The 22,961-nt window shown below is 49.7% G+C and overlaps 1 protein-coding gene across 2 annotated transcripts in view; it reads right to left on the minus strand.

Annotated features, from left to right (window-relative positions):
• Positions 1-2,557: 2,557 nt before the first annotated feature.
• Positions 2,558-22,961, minus strand: part of SLC35F6 (solute carrier family 35 member F6) — a 23,848-nt gene continuing 3,444 nt past the window's right edge. For both annotated transcript variants that reach the window (XM_069973174.1, XM_069973172.1), the window contains 5 exons: positions 9,348-9,420; positions 8,795-8,966; positions 7,783-7,995; positions 7,162-7,272; positions 2,558-6,105 (listed from right to left, as the gene is read on the minus strand). In XM_069973174.1, the coding sequence (XP_069829275.1) occupies positions 5,648-6,105; positions 7,162-7,272; positions 7,783-7,995; positions 8,795-8,966; positions 9,348-9,420 (1,027 nt within the window). In that variant the 3' untranslated portion in view covers positions 2,558-5,647. The remainder of the gene's footprint in view (positions 6,106-7,161; positions 7,273-7,782; positions 7,996-8,794; positions 8,967-9,347; positions 9,421-22,961) is intronic.

Genomic DNA, 22,961 nt, shown 5'->3' on the forward strand with positions numbered 1-22,961 from the left:
TACGGACAGCAGCAAACCATAACAACGCAGGGCAGAGCACAGGAACGTGTACCGGAGCTGGAGGCTCCACCAGGCCCGCATTATCCAGCCAACCATCCCTGGCTACAATGACCATAAGAACAGCAGGAGCAGTCCAGGCTGCAATCAATCCTCCTAGAAAGCAAGCACAAACAACAGTTAGAGGAAGGAGTACCCTCCGCGGGCTACAGGACAAATGAAAACACTCATTTTGTTGGGTGGCCGGGGTCTCTATATAATGCAAATTTTTTTTTTGTTGGTTAATAAAATATTCCCTTGTCCTGCAGGTTCATGGGGGCGATAATACCCCATGTGTTGTGCTGCTAATGGGACGTGGGGGAATGGGAATTGCTGTGGCTGATAGGTGCATATACAGAGTGTTATAGCAGTATCACACAGGATCCTGTTTTGTTTATTGTGATGCTTTCTCCTATGCGGCCAGCAGGTGGCGACCTTCTCCTATCACATTACAGTATTATGCCTGATTCTGAATCGATATGAATTGCAGTGGTGTACCGCTATACACATGATCAGATCACTTCTCTTTTACCCAAAGGGGTTTTGTTACTTATAAAACAGTGATGAAACAGATGAAACTTCTTTGAGAAGACCACCCACAGTTGCATTGAAAAGTGGTTTTCTGAGTGAGTTGCCTTCTCAAAGAAAATAGCAGCTGTGCATAATATAAGGTGGACTGGATATTTGTTGCATTATATATGGTCTCGGTGGTCTTCTTAGTGGGGCCTTCTTCTGGGGTGTTTTCACTGTTGGCTCCATCACTGTTGCATCCCTTGAGTTCATTGGACCCACTAATACCACCTGTGGTGCATATATAGGAGTTGCAAGAGGGGTATATAGTAACAAACAATGGTCCACTAGGGGGAGCTAACTGCACATCAGATTATATACAGTAAAGGGCCTATTCAAACTGAGTAAAACAAGTGGAATTCCACGGGGAGCTCCGCCATTTTACTCAGTGTGAACATGCCCTAATGAAACCTTGAATTATGATCATGGGACTGTGCTTGTATTCAAAATCACTTGTATATCAAGGCAGTGGTCATACACCATTTAGTGACAAGTGTTTGCAAGATGGCGGCTACACGTGCACAACAACAGCGGGAGATGTCTGGACAAGGCCCTGAGGAGTTGAAGCACTGACCACTTGGGTTATATCTGTGCACACAGGATTTAGGCTGCCTTAACTCCAGAGCAGGGGGGCGCCGCAGCCTCACTCACATTCAGTCCTCCGGCAGCGGGGAGAGGAGATACGACTTAACTGCTCGCTGCCCCAGGAGGATCTCCACAGTTCTACAGGGTCCCTGACACAGACGGGCAACGGAGGAGATGCGAAGGTGTCTTTTCACCAACAGAGTTGATCAGGTAGCAGTGGGTTAATTCTACCCAGTACAGTATCAGGAAGGGGACCCAGGGGACTCTTATTACCAAATCTTGCTTGTTTACAATTTTTTAAAACTTTAAAACTTTTAACTTTTTTGTCTTGCAAAACTCTCTCAGACCAAGTTACTTGTAATCCAAGGTTTCACCGTAGTTCCACAGCTCTATGCTTAGGCAGGTACTTCCTCTGTAGCACATGGGTTCAGTCACCCAGGGGGGCTTATGTTAGAAGCAGCACGGGGCACATGTCACAGTGGCCAGGAGTGGTAGAAGCGATGCCCACCCCTGGATACACTTACTCGGTGCAGTGTAGTTACTCGAAGGAAGGAGGCTTATCCAGACTCGAATGTTCTCAACAAGAGAGGGCTCTGACCACCATGGGGATGAACGTCCGCCTTGGTAATCTTGTGGGCACTGAGTTACACACGATCAGGAATGCAGGCCCCAAATCCAGGTAAGTTAGCCATTGGGGTGACTATTCTGGAATACTAGCCAACCGCCCTCCCTCAGCTGATAAATCTCTCCCGCAGTTATTTTGTGTGTTTTGTTAGGCATAAAGGAGGAGATTTTTTGCACTGTCTCTCTAATGTTCAGTTTAATTTTACTAGAGCAATGTGAGAAATGAAGGCTGAGATGTGATTGGTTGCTATGGAGAATGAAAGCTGAGCCGTGATTGGTTGCTATGGAGAGTGAAACAGCTGTGATTGGTTGCTGTCAAGAATGAAAGCTGAGCTGTGATTGGTTGCTATGGTTAATGAAAGCTGAGCTGTGATTGGTTGCAATGTAGAATGAAAGCTGAGCTGTGGTTTTATTGCTATGGAGAATGGAAGCTGAGCTGTGATTGGTTGCTATGGAGAATGAAAGCTGAGCTGTGATTGGTTGCTATGGAGAATGAAAGCTGAGCTGTGATTGGTTGCTATGGAGAATGAAAGCTGAGCTGTGGTTTTATTGCTATGGAGAATGAAAGCTGAGCTGTGATTGGTTGCTATGGAGAATGAAAGCTGAGCTGTGATTGGATGATTTGGAGAATAAAAGCTGAGCTGTGATTGGTTGCTATGGAGAATGAAAGCTGAGCTGTGGTTAGTTGCTATGGGCAACACAGAAAACTCACAAAATGCACTCAAAAAAATACAAGGAAACATCTATTAAACAAAGGTTTAAAAATAGGCGTATTTTGAGGAGTATTACAGCCGTAAGTACAGCTTTCAAACCTGTAAGCTCAATTGCTCCCAGTGGTGTATAGTGGTATAGACCCAACATGGCCGCCGCCTTCTCTTCCCAATGGAGTCTAATAAAGAGGCATGAGGCACTATGCACCTCCTTGTGTCAGCTTTGGTTATGTATGAGAATATCTTCCCACATTTCCATTCCTCTATAGATAGAATACTGGAGCAGCAGTAAGGACTGGCACATATACCGTACGCTAATATAATAGGGCAGTTTAGGAGTAAGGATTACGGCAGTCCGGATGTGACCATGACATAAGGTGTGAACAGGGCTGGAGGCAGTGGGTTTTGGTTGGAGCTTCGAGGTGCAAGAAAATCTCTTTGTTTTGACAAGCGCCATTTGGATATTTCTAAGATCTTATTTCCAGTTCCCGGCCAAAGATTCTGCGAGGAGGAAACTGAACACCTCGCGTCTCGTTCCGGGTTTCGCACCATCGCCGGAGCGCAGAGACATTGTGCGAAAACAGAGGAGGAGTTTGCCAAAACTGAGTGATCATTTCTGCTGCCGAATTTGTAAAAATCTTTAAGAAGAAGAGAAACGAGGACATCGGAGATGGGTAAGAATCTCAAAGATTTACCCAAGAAGCTCTAAGAAGAAACGGCAAACAGGCTCTTAAAGGGGAAATTCTGTTTAACAGGGTTTAAACAGCTTTCAGCAAATCATACCGCCATATAGTGCTAAGGTAATAAAGCTTCACTATAGTTCTGTAGTAAAGCTTGTGTGGTTTATATAGTCTTTTTCTCTGAGGCCATAGATCTCCAATTGAACCCCACAACCATCTACAGAAGGGGACAATATTGAGCGCAGATTTTGGGGGGGTACGGAATGTTTCAATTTACCAACATATAACTTAAAGACTTTAACAATCCCTTTAATAGCAAATAAGCAATTTATAAAATAAAAATTTTAATAAAATTTTCATTCTTTTGTACATTTATTATGGGATTTATATAATACATTTCCCGCCCCCCCCTCCCCCTCAAGTGCCAAAAATTACCACCAGGATGGGTGGTACTAACTTCAAACATATGAGCAAACTTTTGGAAGATATTATATCTATATTTGTAGATTGTAAGAGCAACTAAGGCAGCAGAAGAGTAACGATATAACACTTGGTATAATAATAGTATACGTGAGAGTCTTATAGAAAGGACAAAAAGTTTACATTAGAACCGTGAAGAAGAAGAAGAAAAAGTGCGTCAGAGAAGGTGCGGACTGTGCAAAGACTAAGTGAAAACGTCAATGGATACTAGGGGGAACCAGGGGGAACGTAGAGTCTCCTCCATGATGAAGACCTTCCCCCACAAGGAGATTTATACAGGAACATGGATCCATTTAAAGTGGACATTAAAATTATGAAAATTGGCCAAAAATTGTTGGGAAAAACCTAAGCTACTCGTACCCTGGTCTCTTCCCCACAATTGCTGGGACCTCTCTAAGGATCTTCTGGTGATCAAGTTATTATGTCCATTAAAAACATAGAGAAAATGTCAAGTTTATTCTAGAATTAGCAAAAATACTATATTAGGACTATTTGCTCAACCCTTCCCTTTACTTACAAAGATCTGTAAACTTGTTTCCTACAGTCCTACAAAGACCATAAGGGTGCCTTGGAAAATGTTAGACTCTGCATGTAGGACAGCCTTCGAGGAGTAGATGCTACACTGATGTGGTGGTTGGAGAGTCGTCTGTCCATTGTCCAACCCAACAAACTATAAACACCATCTATCCCTTGTGAGATAAGAGAAGGATCCTATGAAGTTCTTCAGACCTTGATGTGTGTGTTATCAACCTTCTACTTGGGGGTGCACAAGGTTTTCTGGTCTGAAGGCCATGTTGTCAGATGGTACCACTCTCAAAGGCCACCACAAGTGTTTACGTATTAGACACAATGCTATAAACGTCCGATTGGTGTTTTTTAGAACCCCCACCTATTGGGAGAGTGGGGGTCCCCTGCCCCCCATTTGGCACTCCAGATGGGACAAGTTGGCTACATGTGCTCTCAACGTTATCCTGCATAGTTTATGGGAGAAACAGCCGAATGTTTCACAACTGTGCATATACTACGCAGGTTACACACGGGAGCAAGACAGAGGAATTCAAATGGAGGATGACTAATTTCAAAGAACACCACAGAAAGAATGGATTGCACTTGGCATAGGATATAAGATTGCTTCAAATTGGTTATCAACGGTAGATGCATAGTCTTTCTTATAACAGTACCAGCCACACAGGTCCCCTCACATCAGTGCCAGCCTGATAGCTAAGGGCCTCACCAAATGACTGGCATAAAGGGTTGCATGTGGTCTCTGGGTCACAGGTTGTGCACCCCTGGTCTACAAGGATCAGTCCTTGGAGAGTTGTAAGTTGATTATGGAATGGTCACTTTAGGACCATTTTAGTTGGCAAGTCATCTTCCCAGTTGGTAAGCTACCTTCCAGGGTGATGAGCTGTCCTCCCCGTTAATAAGCTAGCTTGCCAAACGGTTGGTGACACACTGTCCCACATGGGGCAGGGTGCTCCAGTTTGTTAGCCATCATCCAACTTGGTGAGCTATTTTGACAAGCAGATGGTGGCATCCAGTTGGCTAGCCATCTTTCTAGTTGGTAAGCCATCTTCTGATCTTTAGGCCTTCAAAGCGAAGAACACCCTCCTTCCATTTTCTAGGAGTAAAAATTAAAATATGATACGGATTTCTGTTCATGTAAACCCTTACATGACTCCGTTCTTGGCTTAGTCAGGAGATTAGTCCATAAAATGCCCAGCAAAGCACCAGTTTACAAAACTTTGACTAAATTACTATTTTGTATCCTTCTTGGGTGGTAAAATCCCCAATGTAAAGTCTGTAGGTCACATGTCCTTCCATGACGTCCATCAGAACTGGTGTCAAGAGATGACGGTACGTATGCTCTACGTATAGTCCGACCCAATAGAAACAGATATGAGATTAAAAAAAAATTCTAGGTGCGAAGAAAAAAATTCCTAAAACTTCCAGAAATGTCTATTAAATGTCTGGATTGATGGACGACCGTTCATCTCGTAGAAGACTCTGTGTCTCTTCGCTCTCCTGTGTGCAACGTCTACACATCAGTGGTTTGTGTAGCCCATTATAAAGTCCGGCCCCGCACAGGAGAATGATGAAGCCCAAGATCTGCAGGGCATGAAACTTCTCCCACCCCACCGCCAGGCTGACCACCCAGATGACCACAGTCCGGAGGCTGTCAATCACCATACGGGTGGTGGCACTGATTTCTTTTGTGACGCTGATACCAGCAAAGTTGAAGAAGGCGATGCTGCTGATGTTGCCCAATAGCGCCAAAATTATGAGAGGCTGATTCCCCATTTGGCAAAAGGCATCCAAGGAGTCTTCCAGGACTCCACGGTCACTGTTGCTGAAGTTGCCGGCTGGAATGTAGTAGAAGGGGATCAGCAGTAAAGTGAGGATGCAAAACCCAAAAAGACCTATGGAAGACAGACAAGTCATTGTTAAAGTATAATGTGTTATAGCCCACCCAACCTAGTGCTGCCTTAAAGGGGATGTCCACTCACTGTTTTGATGATTACACCTTACCCTCTCTCCCCAAACCGCCGGTATCATTCGGATGTCTTCATTATTGCATCTTACTGCATATTACATCTCCAGTCCTAGGGTTCGCGTGTCTCCCGCCATCGGTATTTAGACTAAAAACAACTTTTCTGCAATATCTTGGTGTCAATGAGGCGGGGCTTAGAGCATCCATGCCCTAGGCCTGCCAAAGATAAAGATCCAGCTCAGGGGCGTGTCATCATAAAAAAGGGAGGGAGAGAGGCGCTGCAGGCCTAGGGCGTCGATGCTGTAGGTCCCGCCTTATTGACACCACGATGCCAGAATAAAAGTTGTTTTTAGCCGGAATACCGGCCCCAGGAGACAAAGGAACCCCCAGACCAGGCGTCCGGCAATGAAGACAACAGACCGGTATCAGCGATTTGGGGAGAGTGTCCGGTGGTCCTGATTCTCTTCAATTTAATCAATAATTTTTTGTAGGGTAAATGAATATACTCAGTAATTATTATTAATAAAATTAAATAGTGGGCATGGCCTATTTTTCCGTATGAGACTGCTGTAGAGTGCCATGTATACATATAGTACGCCAGTAAATACAAATAGGGGGACATTTACTATTGAGTCTAAAATGTGCGATTTTTCTACAGACTATTCGTCTGCTTTATACTCCAAATATTCGCCAAAATTGCGCAAATTCCCCTGGTACTAATGCGGCATAGGCCTGCACGACTTTTTACAAAATTGGAAATGATAAATTGGGTGCAAATTCCAGATTATGTGAACTTTTGGGTAAATACTCAAAACAGATTAAAAAAAAAAACAGCATCTAAAAAATATTCGACCATCAAATACTGGTTCATAAACAGAATTTAGACCAAAAATGGGTGGAAATTCCAAGGATTCACATTAAAATAGGCGCAAACCCTTGATAAATGTCCCCCATAGTGTAATAGTCACAGTAGTGCCGCACTCACCCTCGGTGCCCACAGCTCGGAGCGGGTGCACATTATGCTTGTAGACAAACTTCTCTTCCAAGACCATTTGGATGGCGGCAATAATTTGGGCCATGATGATCAGCAGGTCACCTGCATAGAGAACGCGAGAACATGAGCGGTATGCTGGAACACCCTGCACAGGAGCTGAGGACACAGGAGGAGGTGCTGGATCTCCATTATTATGGGACATTACAGACATTCATGCTCAATGCTTCGGGCGCTGACTGTGAGTGTAGCAGGAGACGGTCTCGGCTACAATGGTGAGTGTGAGATGTAAGGGTGCAATGCAGTCACCAGCCACATGGTGGCAGTATCTCAGGACATGCTAAGGCATGTATATAAGAGATTCTATATATAAAATGTATTTTTACACTGTAGGGCAGTGTTATTTTTCCCTGTGAGGCACTACTGTTTGGGCACAGTAAGGCGGTGTTATTAGGGCACAGTAAGGCGGTGTTATTAGGGCACAGTAAGGCGATGTTATTATGGCACAGTACAGCGGTGTTATTAGGGCACAGTAAGGCGGTGTTATTAGGGCACAGTAAGGCGGTGTTAGGGCAGTGTATGGTGCTGTTTTGCTATCCACATAGAATATCTCACCTGTAATAACATTGCTGAGACCCTTCCCGCTGCTCGGACCACTCATCAGGTCGGCCAACCCCACGATGATCAGTCCGGCAATGGTGACAAAGATTCCCACCCACTGACTGCAGTCCAGCTTCCTCCCCAGGAAGGCCACAGAGAGGAGGCCGGTGAAGATGATGACGGCTCCTCGTAACATCTGGAAGCTGGAGGCGCTGGTCATGTTCAGAGCTGGAATATGGACAATGGATACGGAGACATTAGGTCCAACCAGAGAGGTGACCACCAGAGAACCCACCATACATACTGCCTGACCCTTACCAGGACCAATGGGGGAGAACATCCCCAGAACGCCCACTCTGCTTGCTGCCAGTGAATGAGAACATATATGAATATATAGCTAGTTCTGCTCCCAGCTGAGAAGTGATACAATAGTATTCAGACTAGACAATGCTCTGTGAGCTCTACAGCCTGGACCCCAGACTGATACAATGTACATAGCTAGTCCTGTCTATAGACAATGCTCTGTGAGCTCTACAGCCTGGACCCCAGACTGATACATTGTACATAGCTAGTCCTGTCTATAGACAATGCTCTGTGAGCTCTACAGCCTGGACCCCAGACTGATACATTATACATAGCTAGTCCTGTCTATAGACAATGCTCTGTGAGCTCTACAGCCTGGACCCCAGATACATTGTACATAGCTTGTCCTGTCTATAGACAATGCTCTGTGAGCTCTACAGCCTGGACCCCAGACTGATACATTGTACATAGCTAGTCCTGTCTATAGACAATGCTCTGTGGGCTCTACAGCCTGGACCCCAGACTGATACATTGTACATAGCTAGTCCTGTCTATAGACAATGCTCTGTGGGCTCTACAGCCTGGACCCCAGACTGATACATTGTACATAGCTAGTGCTGCTCTCAGCTGAGAAGTGATACAATTGTATCCAGTCTAGACAATGCTCTGTGAGCCTTGAATACTTAGTGCAGGAGTGATATCCGCTGGGACTGACTGTACTCACCCACATACATGATACTGGTGCCGACCATGTCGCACATTGCTGGCATGAGAAAGAGAAGGGAGTTGAAGGGCTGAGAAGGCGCCATGGTGGGCTCCGGGGATCGCCGGTCCTTGAACACCAGGATGTAGAACACGGCCAGACAGGAGAGTTCACCCAGGAACATGCCCACCGCCTGGAAGACAGACACAACCCCTGAGCCTGGCACAAGACTATGACAGCTGGGCTTCCATTATACGGGCACTACCACCTGTACAATGCCAGGTGCCCCCCCTTACCTAGGGCCTGGGTGTCTGGTCTGATATCTAACAAGTAACTGCAGCAAATGTCATCAGATCAATGTACCCAACACAATGCAGAGAGTGCAGCAAGTCTCCTGGGATGGTGCTGGTGGCGCTATAGCTTCTATAAGGGGGGGGGGGGGGGCACCCATTGGGTCAGCTGGGGCATCATCCACTAGGAGCCCATATACAGATGTGACCTCCAGAGGGCTGCAGATACCTCCAGCAATAATCGATCATCTGTGACACTGTAAGTTACTGGGGACGTCTCTCACCTGCAGGAACGGATGCTGGAACTGATGGCTCTGGGATCCCCTACATCCTTTAGCTTCAAAATTATCTGCCCACCTGCAATATAGATGAAGGAGGAGGAAAGAGTTAGAAGACGTCGCAGCAGTGTGACGATCATATATTATATTAGGTTACATTGTGATAGAAAACAAGGCTGATACTGAAAACAGCAGTGTCTGAGTTCTTACCCCTCATCAGTACAGAGCAGGCAGTGGTGCCCCTCATCAGTACAGAGCAGGCAGTGGTGCCCCTCATCAGTACAGAGCAGGCAGTGGTGCCCCTCATCAGTACAGAGCAGGCAGTGGTGCCCCTCATCAGTACAGAGCAGGCAGTGGTGCCCCTCATCAGTACAGAGCAGGCAGTGGTGCCCCTCATCAGTATACAGCAGGCAGTGGTGCCCCTCATCAGTACAGTGCAGGCAGTGGTGCCCCTCATCAGTACAGAGCAGGCAGTGGTGTCCCTCATCAGTACAGAGCAGGCAGTGGTGCCCCTCATCAGTATACAGCAGGCAGTGGTGCCCCTCATCAGTACAGAGCAGGCAGTGGTGCCCCTCATCAGTACAGAGCAGGCAGTGGTGCCCCTCATCAGTACAGAGCAGGCATTGGTGTCCCTCATCAGTACAGAGCAGGCATTGGTGTCCCTCATCAGTACAGAGCAGGCATTGGTGTCCCTCATCAGTACAGAGCAGGCAGTGGTGCCCCTCATCAGTATACAGCAGGCAGTGGTGCCCCTCATCAGTACAGAGCAGGCAGTGGTGCCCCTCATCAGTATACAGCAGGCAGTGGTGCCCCTCATCAGTATACAGCAGGCAGTGGTGCCCCTCATCAGTACAGAGCAGGCAGTGGTGCCCCTCATCAGTACAGAGCAGGCAGTGGTGCCCCTCATCAGTACAGAGCAGGCAGTGGTGCCCCTCATCAGTACAGAGCAGGCAGTGGTGCCCCTCATCAGTACAGAGCAGGCAGTGGTGCCCCTCATCAGTACAGAGCAGGCAGTGGTGCCCCTCATCAGTATAGAGCAGGCAGTGGTGCCCCTCATCAGTATAGAGCAGGCAGTGGTGCCCCTCATCAGTACAGAGCAGGTAGTGGTGCCCCTCATCAGTACAGAGCAGGCAGTGGTGCCCCTCATCAGTATACAGCAGGCAGTGGTGCCCCTCATCAGTACAGTGCAGGCAGTGGTGCCCCTCATCAGTACAGTGCAGGCAGTGGTGTCCCTCATCAGTATAGAGCAGGCATTGGTGTCCCTCATCATGACATGGGGAAGCTGATCCCTCCATTACCCTTACCCCCTCCCCTCTTCCCACATACCACCCCCCTTCCATCCCTCCCACAAAGAAGACAGAGACCTGGTTCTTTGGAAAGTTTTGGCCACAGCAGCCAAATTTTATTAATAAACGTACAAAACATAAAAACATTATGCAACAATGACCTAGAACGGGAAGGAGGTCCTTGAGGCTAAAACTACAACCGGCCACCCATAACTGTGCCACAAAATATCAGGCTATTACCCCTCATATCCGACCCCCAGCCGGTTCCCCCAGGCTCAGGAGCCCTACCACAAGTCCAAAGGCACTGGCCGATTGTCCACAAACCATTACTCCCCGGGACACCACCCAGTCAGGAGCCCAGCCTCCTCCAAGGCCCCCCCGATAATCCTTAATAAAATGAGGGGGAATGGGGGTGCACCTCACCTCGTGTACCCCCCCTTATACTCCATTTTTCCAACCCCAAGGACCCCCTAACCCGCCACGCGAGCACTTGGGAAAACCTCACACGTGCGAGCTCCCCCACAAACACAGGGCTCTTTCCACACCTTCCTGAATGCCAAGCGCCCACAGATCTGTTCCCACCGCGTTCAGATGAACCCCGTCCCCCAGCCAATAGTTGCAAGAACAATCCTCCAAATCCCTGTGCCGAACCAACACCCCTCCATTACGCGCAACAAACGCGCCTACTGCTCTGTTGACTTTCACCCGAGCCTTATTGAGCTTCACTACCGACCTGGCGACCTTCCAAGTCCTCCTGGGCACAATGTCCGACCAGACCACCCGAACCCCCGGAAAAATCCTCCAGAGGCGCAGGAGATCGTACCGGACATCCCTAATCAATTCACGGAATGGGCGGACCCCCAGGTCATTACCTCCAATATGCAACACCAAGATATCCGGGGGCCTGTCCAGCCGTGCAAAACGGTGAAACTCCGGCAGTACTTTGTTCCACACCATACCCCCAACTCCCAGCCACCGCACAATCGCCGCCGCCCTGGACAGACCGAGCTGCCGCCCCTCCGGGCGAATGTCCGCCCGCTGTGCACCCCTCGCGACGTACGAATGCCCCATGATCCAGACCAGAGCCGGGCCGCCACCTGCAACACACAAACAAAGCAGAGAGAAATAAACAGGCCCAAAGCTCGGAACAAACAAAAAACACCAAAGAAAAAACGACCCCTACCACAGATCAACACCCACCCCCGCCACTAAACTTGCACCAGCTGGGGCCGAACATAAGATCTAAACCGACCGGACTCCCATCTCCCTATACGCCGCACCACCTCAGCACTCAAACCCCAACTCGCGGCCTCCGTAGCCGCCCCTATTCGGAAGGAATGAGGGGCAAACAACCTCCCCTCCAACCCCAACTCTTCCAAGCACCTCCTAAAAACGGCCGTAAATTGGTAACGGGATAAGAACGACCCATCCCCATGCCGCAACACCGGCCCGCTCCCCCCACCCCCCAATGCAAACAACTCCTTAACACACTGCACCGGGCACATCCTCGACCCCCCCACCGCCTGCAACACCACGTCGCGCCCCTTACCCCGCTGATCGGTTTTTGACCGCCGTATCCGAAAAACCACCCTGTCCTGTTCCAGCCAAACATCCTCCCTCATCAAACCACCAGCTTTCCTAACTGACGGGGACACAAGCTCCCCCACCCTTAATGCCCCAAAAAATGCCCAAGAGAAAGCCAAACGAAACAGAACCACTTCCGACTCCGAACTACACACCGAACCCAAACACTCACCCAGCCGTTCCAACAGAGCAAAAGACACCGGCCTCCGCCTATCAGGCTGTGACCTCCCCCTCCGAAAACCCCTCAGGGCCTGGCCCACTAGGAAATTCTTTGTGACGTCCCTGAGCCCCCTCACCTTAAGGCCAAAGGCCAGAGCCGCCACAAAACGATTGACCTTAGCCACAGACCAGCCCGCCGCTGCCACAGTACCCAGCCACCCAAGCACAGCCAACACCCGATCCTCATCAGACTGCACACCACCCCATTCATGCTCCCATGCCACCCATTCCTCCCATGCCACCGAATACGCCCTCCAAGTGCTACCAGCCAGCGAACTCCTCACGAGTTCCCCCGCCGTCCTCAGACAAGCAGCCACAGATGCAAGGGGCATGGGATGCCATCTTCTGCCGCCTCCGGCACCAACTCCCGGAACCGCTCCCACTCCTGACGAGACAAAGAGTCAGCCACTGAATTCTCGACACCCGGTACGTGCACTGCCACCACCCACGCATTAAGAGACAAACAACAAAGGACCAGATGACGCAGCAAGCGCACCACCGGGGGCGAAGACGCCGACCCTGAGTTAACCGCCGAGACAACCGCCATATTGTCGCAGTGGAAACGGACCTTCCTGTCCCGGAACTTCTCTCCCCAAATCTCCACCGCAACCACTATGGGGAAAAGTTCCAGGAGGGCAAGGTTCCGCACCAACCCCCCGTCGCTCCATGCGCTGGGCCACCTCTCCGCACACCACTGGCCCTGACAGTATGCCCCAAAGCCGACGCCCCCTGCAGCGTCCGTAAACAGTTCCCAATCAAAACTGTCCACCACCGGAGCTATGAACAGCGACCGACCGTTATACTTGTCCAAGAACGTCGCCCAAACCCCCAAGTCATCCCGCAGCTCCCTAGTCACCCTGATGAAATGATGAGGAGACCGCACCCCCGCCGTCGCCCCCGCCAGCCGTCGACAAAAAACCCTCCCTATGGGCATTATCCGGCAGGCAAAGTTCAACTTGCCAAGCAGGGACTGCAAGTCCCGCAAGGTTACCTTCCGCCAAGCCAGAGCTCGTTGTATGTCATCCTTCAGAGCCTCCAGCTTGTCGGCGGGCAACCGGCATTCCATCCGCACGGAATCAATGGTGATTCCCAAGAATTTAAGCACTGACGACGGGCCCTCCGTCTTGTCCCGTGCAAGCGGCACCCCAAAACGGCCCGCCACCCACTCCATGGTGCCCAGCAAGTTCCCACAAGTGAGAGACCCGGGGGGACCTATGAACAGGAAGTCATCCAAATAATGAATGACCGACCGCACACCAGCCATATCCCGAACCACCCACTCGAGGAAGGAACTGAACGCCTCAAAATAAGCGCACGAAAGGGAGCAACCCATGGGAAGACACCTATCCACGAAGAAGGCGCCCTCCCAAAAGCAGCCCAGCAGTCGCATGCTTACCGGATGCACGGGGAGAAGACGAAAAGCCGACTCGATGTCGGTCTTCGCCATCAAAGCCCCTGGACCATACTCCCTCACCCACGCCACCGCCGAGTCGAACGAGGTGTAGACCACCGAACACAGTTCGGGATCAATCCCAGCGTTCACCGACCGCCCGCGCGGGTGAGAGAGATGGTGAATTAGCCGAAACTTGTTCGGCTCCTTCTTGGGGACTACACCCAAGGGAGACACTACCAAATCCTCCCACGGGGGAGACTCAAAGGGGCCACCCATCCTCCCCAAGGACACTTCCTTAGCCAATTTCTGGGACACCACGGAGGCGTATTGATAGGCCGACTTCAAGTTTCGCCGTGAAGCGGGGACCGCGTGAGAAGGGGAAGGAATGACAAAGCCGTCAGTAAAACCATCAGTGAGCAGAGCCGCCTTGGCCCTGTCCGGAAATCTGTCGAGGAAGGGGCGCATCACGTCCACCCTCACCGGAGTCACCCCCATGGCCAGCACCCCGCCCTTTACCTTTTCTGTAACACCGGGCGGAGCCATGGGAAGATCCGCCACACGCACCACAGACATGCCTAAACTTACAGGCCGACCCGTATTTGCACTGGCCGTCATTAAACTGCCAGCACAAACCGGCCTTCCCTCCCACGGACTGGGACGACTGCCCCTGCGAACCCCCGGTCCCCCCAAACTGCGAAGATTGGGCGGCAAAGCCGCCCCCCCCAGGAAAGGGCGGCCCCTGACGGGCCGGCCCCATGACCCGCAACCACAGACCAATATCCTTCTGGTCCCATCGTATACTTGGCCGCACCGCTTTCCGCTGACGAAACTGCTCGTCATAACGGAGCCAGGCCTGCCCCCCGTACACCCGATACGCTTCTCCAATTGAATCCAGGTAGCAGAAAAGACCCGAACAATTATCGGGCGCCTTCTCTCCAATCACACTTGCCAGAATGGCAAATGCCTGGAGCCAATTGGAGAACGTCTGAGGGATCAGACGCCACCGGCGTTTTTCCTCCTCCTCTTTCTTCAATTCAAACCGCTTCGTCTTGTCTAAATTAAATTTGTCCAACGGGAGAAGGGAGAAAATCTCCACGTATTCGTCCCGCCAGATTTTTTCCCTAACCTCTAACTTCAAGTGAGCTCCCAGAGGCCCCTCAAAACACACATAGACCTCCCCACGCGCTCTGTCATCCAACCGCACCCAATCCACCTCCTTCTCCTTGTCCGTCTGCACAGATACAGCCACACCCGCAGCGCCAGCCATCACTCCCCCCACACACGCCGGCGCAACCGCAGGGGCCTGAGGCGCACCCACCCACGCTGCAACCGGGACCGCCCCCCCCGCCGGCGCTTGCGCGCAACTGCTGACACTTAATTCATGCGCAACCCCTGACCCCCCACCGCCCCCGGAGACCAGCCGCCGCAGGCCCGCCAGCAACTCCTGGAACTCTGCCCCCAAATTCACCACAGTACCCCCCACCCCCTGCCCCACTCCCAGCCTGCCAGCCACCCCAGACCCTCCCCCCCCAACAGACATCAGTACTGAACACTCACCAGGCTGCCCGGGTGCTGTGGGCCCGCCAGCCGGGATATCCGGATCCAACTGCCGCTGAGGATCACGCCGGTCCAGACTGGGCAGCAAGGAGTCCTCTCCCGCACCGAAAGGGAAGGCCACCGAGGAGGAGACTGAGGCAGGGGCAGGTGGCCCCCCACCCGCAGGGAGGCCGCTGGGAGGCAGGACCACCAAGGACCGCAAAGGAGCCTGGGGGCGGCCGCCGGCAATGACGTCACACTCACCGCGCCCGGCCGCCGACTGCGACCGGCGCGCTCCGCTACCGGAAGTTCCCCCGCTGGTGGCATTTCTGGCAGGCTCCCTGGCCCGCACCTCACCAGAAGAGCCCGCCGCATCCCCGGGAGACAGCTGCAGACAGGAGGAGGAGAGAGCACCCAGAGGAGGGGGTGGAGACCTCTCCTGCTCCGCAAGGCCCGGCCGCGCTCTCGGATTCCTCGCAGGCCGGGAGGCCCGACCCCGGGAGGTGAGGTGAGTCCCCCGACCTGGAGGGTCCCCGGAGGGGCTCCTGCGTCGGCGCCGGGTCCTGGGGGGAGAATCGGGGCTGAGGCGGGCGGGAGGCCGAGTCCGCCGGGAGCTCCGTTGCCGCGGAGGGGGCGGAGATTCGGCCGGACCGGTCAGGCATAGCGGGGAAGCATCCCAGGGGCTGGAGGAAGGTCCCGCAACAGCGGAGGCCCCCGAGGGGGGACCGGGGGCGGCAAGCGTAGGGGAACTCACCGCCCAGGGAGCCGCAGGAGGGGTCGCCATAATGGCCTGTAGCTGACTGTCCAGCCAGGCCCTGTCGTCCGCTCCGGCCACCGCTTCCTGCAGTTGCCGCAGGATCTCATTCAGGGGGAGAGCCATCAGGTCAGCTCGTCGGAACAGCTCTCCTCACACGCGGTCTGGCCAGCACACAGCACTGCACTCTTCACTGCTGCTCCGCATGTGCTGACCAGATCCAGGAAGAGGCAGTAACCTATATACCCTCCCCTGACTCCCATACCCCTCCCCTTAGCAACTCCCGCTCTTCCCAGCCAGATCACAAGTTAACCCTTCCCGTGCCAGCTCCCCTGTCATGCTGGCCTCCCTTAACTCCGTTGCGTCCGGCCTTTTCTGTACAGAGCAGGCAGTGGTGCCCCTCATCAGTACAGAGCAGGCAGTGGTGCCCCTCATCAGTACAGAGCAGGCAGTGGTGCCCCTCATCAGTACAGAGCAGGCAGTGGTGCCCCTCATCAGTACAGAGCAGGCAGTGGTGCCCCTCATCAGTATAGAGCAGGCAGTGGTGCCCCTCATCAGTACAGAGCAGGTAGTGGTGCCCCTCATCAGTACAGAGCAGGCAGTGGTGCCCCTCATCAGTATACAGCAGGCAGTGGTGCCCCTCATCAGTACAGAGCAGGCAGTGGTGCCCCTCATCAGTACAGAGCAGGCAGTGGTGCCCCTCATCAGTACAGAGCAGGCAGTGGTGCCCCTCATCAGTACAGAGCAGGCAGTGGTGCCCCTCATCAGTACAGAGCAGGCAGTGGTGCCCCTCATCAGTACAGAGCAGGCAGTGGTGCCCCTCATCAGTATAGAGCAGGCAGTGGTGCCCCTCATCAGTACAGAGCAGGTAGTGGTGCCCCTCATCAGTACAGAGCAGGCAGTGGTGCCCCTCATCAGTATACAGCAGGCAGTGGTGCCCCTCATCAGTACAGAGCAGGCAGTGGTGCCCCTCATCAGTACAGTGCAGGCAGTGGTGCCCCTCATCAGTACAGAGCAGGCAGTGGTGCCCCTCATCAGTATACAGCAGGCAGTGGTGCCCCTCATCAGTACAGAGCAGGCAGTGTGCCCCTCATCAGTACAGAGCAGGCAGTGGTGCCCCTCATCAGTACAGAGCAGGCAGTGGTGCCCCTCATCAGTACAGAGCAGGCAGTAGTGTAGCTATAAGGGCCACAGGGGGAGCAGAGACCCTACTAACCTCTTGACTCTTCTAACCTGATTCACTGTTTATGGCTACTCCCCTGAAAGCAAAGGCTGATTGGACAAAGAAGACTAGTTGAGCAGTATGAGCGAGTTTATACCCTTTAAGAATAGGGCTTATTTACTTCTTTACCCTGCAGCATTACCCTGCAAGAAGAAGAAGAAGAAGAAGAAGAAAAAATCCATAAGTTATTATATATATATATATATATATATATATATCTAGGGGCCCCTGTATGACGGTGCGCAGCACTGGTTACACTTTATGGCATCTCAGGAATGCAGCCGTCAGCTGATCACACTTGTCAGGACAAAGTATATGAGGTATATGAGTCACCGGCAGGTGAGGAACCTGCTGATCCTGCAGATGATCCAGGTAAACAAAGTGACAACCTGAAAACAACTCCATCTATAGTGACAGCGCCATCTTCAGGGAGCTCGCCACCGAGGCCAGATGACTGCAGCAACCTCTGGGGGGGTCAGATTTACTAAATGCTAAAGGCCCCCCGCCCCCCCCCCCCCCCCCCCCCCCCCTCCGGTCCTTCTGTTATCACTTCCTGTTCTGCGAAGAAACGACCTGCAACATGTAGAATCCATTAGGGAAGACTGATAGAACTGATCATACATGAACCAGCTTTATTTTATTTTAAATGCAGCTCTGGAGGTAACTAGAGAGAATGATGAGGAATAAAATCCCTACAAGCCAGCAGCCTTCAGAATTCAGCTCTGGATGCACCCGGATAACATGCAACAAAGTTACTGAACCTATTTTGTGACTGTAAACTTTGCGGGATAGTTGCCAGGAGTGAGAGCTTTCCCTTCAGCTCTGCTACATCCCCATAGAGTTTCACTTTCGGCTGCAGGATGAATAGTATCAGAGGTGACGCCATGTTCTCTCCTCACATCACCGGCTTCTGGCAGCAGAAAATGTCTCATTACAGATAACAATGTTCTCTAATAACCTTATAATGTTACAGGGAACGGAGGCGGAACAGTACAGATATAGCAGAGCTGTGTCACGTGTGGTTTTGCATAGGACTGCAGGTGTCATCTACTACATTATCTGTACTCAGAGAGATATCACTGTGTTATCTGTGGTGTTACATAGGACTGCAGGTGACATCTACTATATTATCTGTACTCAGAGATATCACTGTTATCTGTGGTGTTACATAGGACTGCAGGTGACTACTACATTATATGTACTCAGAGATATCACTGTTATCTGTGGTGTTACATAGGACTGCAGGTGACATCTACTACATTATCTGTACTCAGAGATATCACTGTGTTATCTGTGGTGTTACATAGGACTGCAGGTGACTACTACATTATCTGTACTCAGAGATATCACTGTTATCTGTGGTGTTACATAGGACTGCAGGTGACATCTACTACATTATCTGTACTCAGAGATATCACTGTGTTATCTGTGCTGTTACATAGGACTGCAGGTGACATCTACTACATTATCTGTACTCAGAGATATCACTGTTATCTGTGGTGTTACATAGGACTGCAGGTGACTACTACATTATCTGTACTCAGAGATATCACTGTTATCTGTGGTGTTACATAGGACTGCAAGTGACATCTACTACATTATCTGTACTCAGAGATATCACTGTTATCTGTGCTGTTACATAGGACTGCAGGTGACATCTACTACATTATCTGTACTCAGAGATATCACTGTTATCTGTGGTGTTACATAGGACTGCAGGTGACTACTACATTATCTGTACTCAGAGATATCACTGTTATCTGTGGTGTTACATAGGACTGCAAGTGACATCTACTACATTATCTGTACTCAGAGATATCACTGTTATCTGTGGTGTTACATAGGACTGCTAGTGACTACTACATTCACATTCATTTGGACACATAAAAAGGCATATTTCAGGGAAGGGTTTGCAGACATCCCCTTTAAGTGACTCTATATAGCGCTGCCTTCCCCTGAGTCTCCATCATGGATGTGACGGGAAGATCAGGATGTAAATGTGACTGCACTGACCGCGAGCGAGAAGTGACTGCTGACTAAGGACGAGATTTCCTGTGATCTCTGACTCATCACGTGACACCTCGCTCCCCGACCCCGATCGTCATGTGATCAGTACTTTTTTTTTATATGAATCACCATTTAAAAAGTGCAAACACGGGAAGAAATCGCTGAGAGAGAAGTAAGGAGAAAGGCGAAACTACTGACTGAGGATTTGTTGGTTGATTGCAAATTTGCAGATTATATTAATGTACATTTTGAATTTTTAATTAGCAAATTTTAATGTAGAATTAAAAATATTAAATTTTTTTACAGACAATTTACAGCCAATAATACCAGCAGGATGCCCACTAGCAGAGTGCACACTCATTTATAGTGCTATCAGTGTTAAAGCTTACTTACAGTGTCAGCAGTGTGCGCACTCATTTATAATGCTAGAAGAGTACACACTCATCTATAGTGCCAGGAGTGTGCACACTCATTTATAGTGCTAGCAGAGAGCACACTCATTTATAATGCTAGAAGAGTACACACTCATTTATAGTGCCAGCAGAGAGCACACTCATTTATAGTGCTAGTAGAGTGCACACTCATTTATAGTGCCAGCAGAGTGCACACTCATTTATAGTGATAGTAGAGTGCACACTCATTTATAGTGCCAGCATAGTGCACACTCATTTATAGTGCCAGCAGAGTGCACACTAATTTATAGTACTAGCAGAGAGCACACACATTTATAATGCTAGAAGAGCACACACTCATTTATAGTGCCAGCAGAGAGCACACTCATTTATAGTGCTAGTAGAGTGCACACTCATTTATAATGCTAGAAGAGTACACACTCATTTATAGTGCCAGCAGAGTGCACACTCATTTATAGTGATAGTAGAGTGCACACTCATTTATAATGCTAGAAGAGTGCACACTCATTTATAGTGCTAGTAGAGTGCACACTCATTTATAGTGCTAGTAGAGTGCACACTCATTTATAGTGCCAGCAGAGAGCACACTCATTTATAGTGCTAGTAGAGTGCACACTCATTTATAGTGCCAGCAGAGAGCACACTCATTTATAGTGCTAGTAGAGTGCACACTCATTTATAGTGCCAGCAGAGTGCACACTCATTTATAGTGCTAGTAGAGTGCACACTCATTTATAGTGCTAGCAGAGTGCACATTCATTTATAGTGCTAGTAGAGTGCACACTCATTTATAGTGCCAGCAGAGTGCACACTCATTTATAGTGATAGTAGAGTGCACACTCATTTGTAGTGCTAGTAGAGTGCACACTCATTTATAGTGCTAGCAGAGAGCACACTCATTTATAGTGCTAGTAGAGTGCACACTCATTTATAGTGCTAGCAGAGTGCACATTCATTTATAGTGCTAGTAGAGTGCACACTCATTTATAGTGCCAGCAGAGTGCACACTCATTTATAGTGCTAGTAGAGTGCACACTCATTTATAGTGCCAGCAGAGTGCACACTCATTTATAGTGATAGTAGAGTGCACACTCATTTATAGTGCTAGCAGAGTGCACATTCATTTATAGTGCTAGTAGAGTGCACACTCATTTATAGTGCCAGCAGAGAGCACACTCATTTATAGTGCTAGTAGAGTGCACACTCATTTATAGTGCCAGCAGAGTGCACACTCATTTATAGTGCTAGTAGAGTGCACACTCATTTATAGTGCTAGCAGAGTGCACATTCATTTATAGTGCTAGTAGAGTGCACACTCATTTATAGTGCCAGCAGAGTGCACACTCATTTATAGTGATAGTAGAGTGCACACTCATTTATAGTGCCAGCAGAGTGCAAACTCATTTATAGTGCCAGCAGAGTGCACACTAATTTATAGTGCTAGTAGAGAGCACACTCATTTATAGTGCTAGTAGAGTGCACACACATTTATAATGCTAGAAGAGCACACACTCATTTATAGTGCCAGCAGAGAGCACACTCATTTATAGTGCTAGTAGAGTGCACACTCATTTATAGTGCTAGCAGAGAGCACACTCATTTATAATGCTAGAAGAGTACACACTCATTTATAGTGCCAGCAGAGAGCACACTCATTTATAGTGCTAGTAGAGTGCACACTCATTTATAGTGCCAGCAGAGTGCACACTCATTTATAGTGCTAGTAGAGTGCACACTCATTTATAGTGCTAGCAGAGTGCACATTCATTTATAGTGCTAGTAGAGTGCACACTCATTTATAGTGCCAGCAGAGTGCACACTCATTTATAGTGATAGTAGAGTGCACACTCATTTATAGTGCTAGCAGAGTGCACATTCATTTATAGTGCTAGTAGAGTGCACACTCATTTATAGTGCTAGCAGTGTGCACACTCATTTATAGTGCTAGAAGAGTGCACACTCATTTATAGTGCTAGCAGTGTGCACACTCATTTATAGTGCTAGTAGAGTGCACCCTCATCTATAGTGCTAGCAGTGTGCACCCTCATCTATAGTGCTAGTAGAGTGCACACTCATTTATAGTGCCAGCAGTGTGCACACTCATTTATAGTGCTAGTAGAGTGCACACTCATTTATAGTGCTAGTAGAGTGCACACTCATTTATAGTGCCAGCAGTGTGCACACTCATTTATAATGCTAGAAGAGTGCACACTCATTTATAGTGCTAGCAGAGTGCAAGCTTACTTACAGTGTCAGCAGTGTGCATGCTCACTTAGGCTATGTTCACACTACGTAAGTTTCCGGCCGTAGAGCGTTCCGTGAATAAGCGGCCGGAGACTTACGTAGTTTGCATACAATGGAAAGTATACGATGTACGGCTGCACAGTTCACACTACGTAAGAACTTACGCCCGGATCATACGCGGCGCAGTAAAAAATGAACCAAACCATTGTTTCGGGATGGAAATGCTGTAACTTACGCCCGTAGTGTTACATGCGGTCCCGTACGGAGTGGTGATTTCTTCATTTTTGCACTTTGATTTGCCGATCCAAAAGGTTCTGTGGGGTGTCCGGGGCTAGGCGAAGATATCCCAGTAAAATACCGCTGTCAGATCGCTACGTACGCCGCTTGGCAAGCGTAAGTAGACTACGGGCGTAAGTTCGCGGACCGTACTTAGCCGGCCGCAACTTACGTAAATCCCCGGCCGGAGTTTAACACGTATATGTCCGGCCGCGAAAAATATGCGGCCGGACATATACGTAGTGTGAACATAGCCTTATAGTGCTGGCAGTGTACACCCTCATCTATAGTGCTAGCAGTGTACACACTCATCTATAGTGCTAGCAGTGTACACCCTCATCTATAGTGCTAGCAGTGTGCACCCTCATCTATAGTGCTAGCAGTGTGCACCCTCATCTATAGTGCTAGCAGTGTGCACCCTCATCTATAGTGCTAGCAGTCTACACCCTCATCTATAGTGCTAGCAGTGTACACCCTCATTTATAGTGCCAGCAGTGTACACCCTCATCTATAGTGCTAGCAGTGTACACACTCATCTATAGTGCTAGCAGTGTGCACCCTCATCTATAGTGCTAGCAGTGTACACCCTCATCTATAGTGCTAGCAGTGTGCACCCTCATCTATAGTGCTAGCAGTGTACACCCTCATCTATAGTGCCAGCAGTGTACACCCTCATCTATAGTGCT

This window comes from Dendropsophus ebraccatus, chromosome 6 (assembly GCF_027789765.1).
Source record: "Dendropsophus ebraccatus isolate aDenEbr1 chromosome 6, aDenEbr1.pat, whole genome shotgun sequence".
Lineage (NCBI taxonomy): Eukaryota > Metazoa > Chordata > Amphibia > Anura > Hylidae > Dendropsophus > Dendropsophus ebraccatus.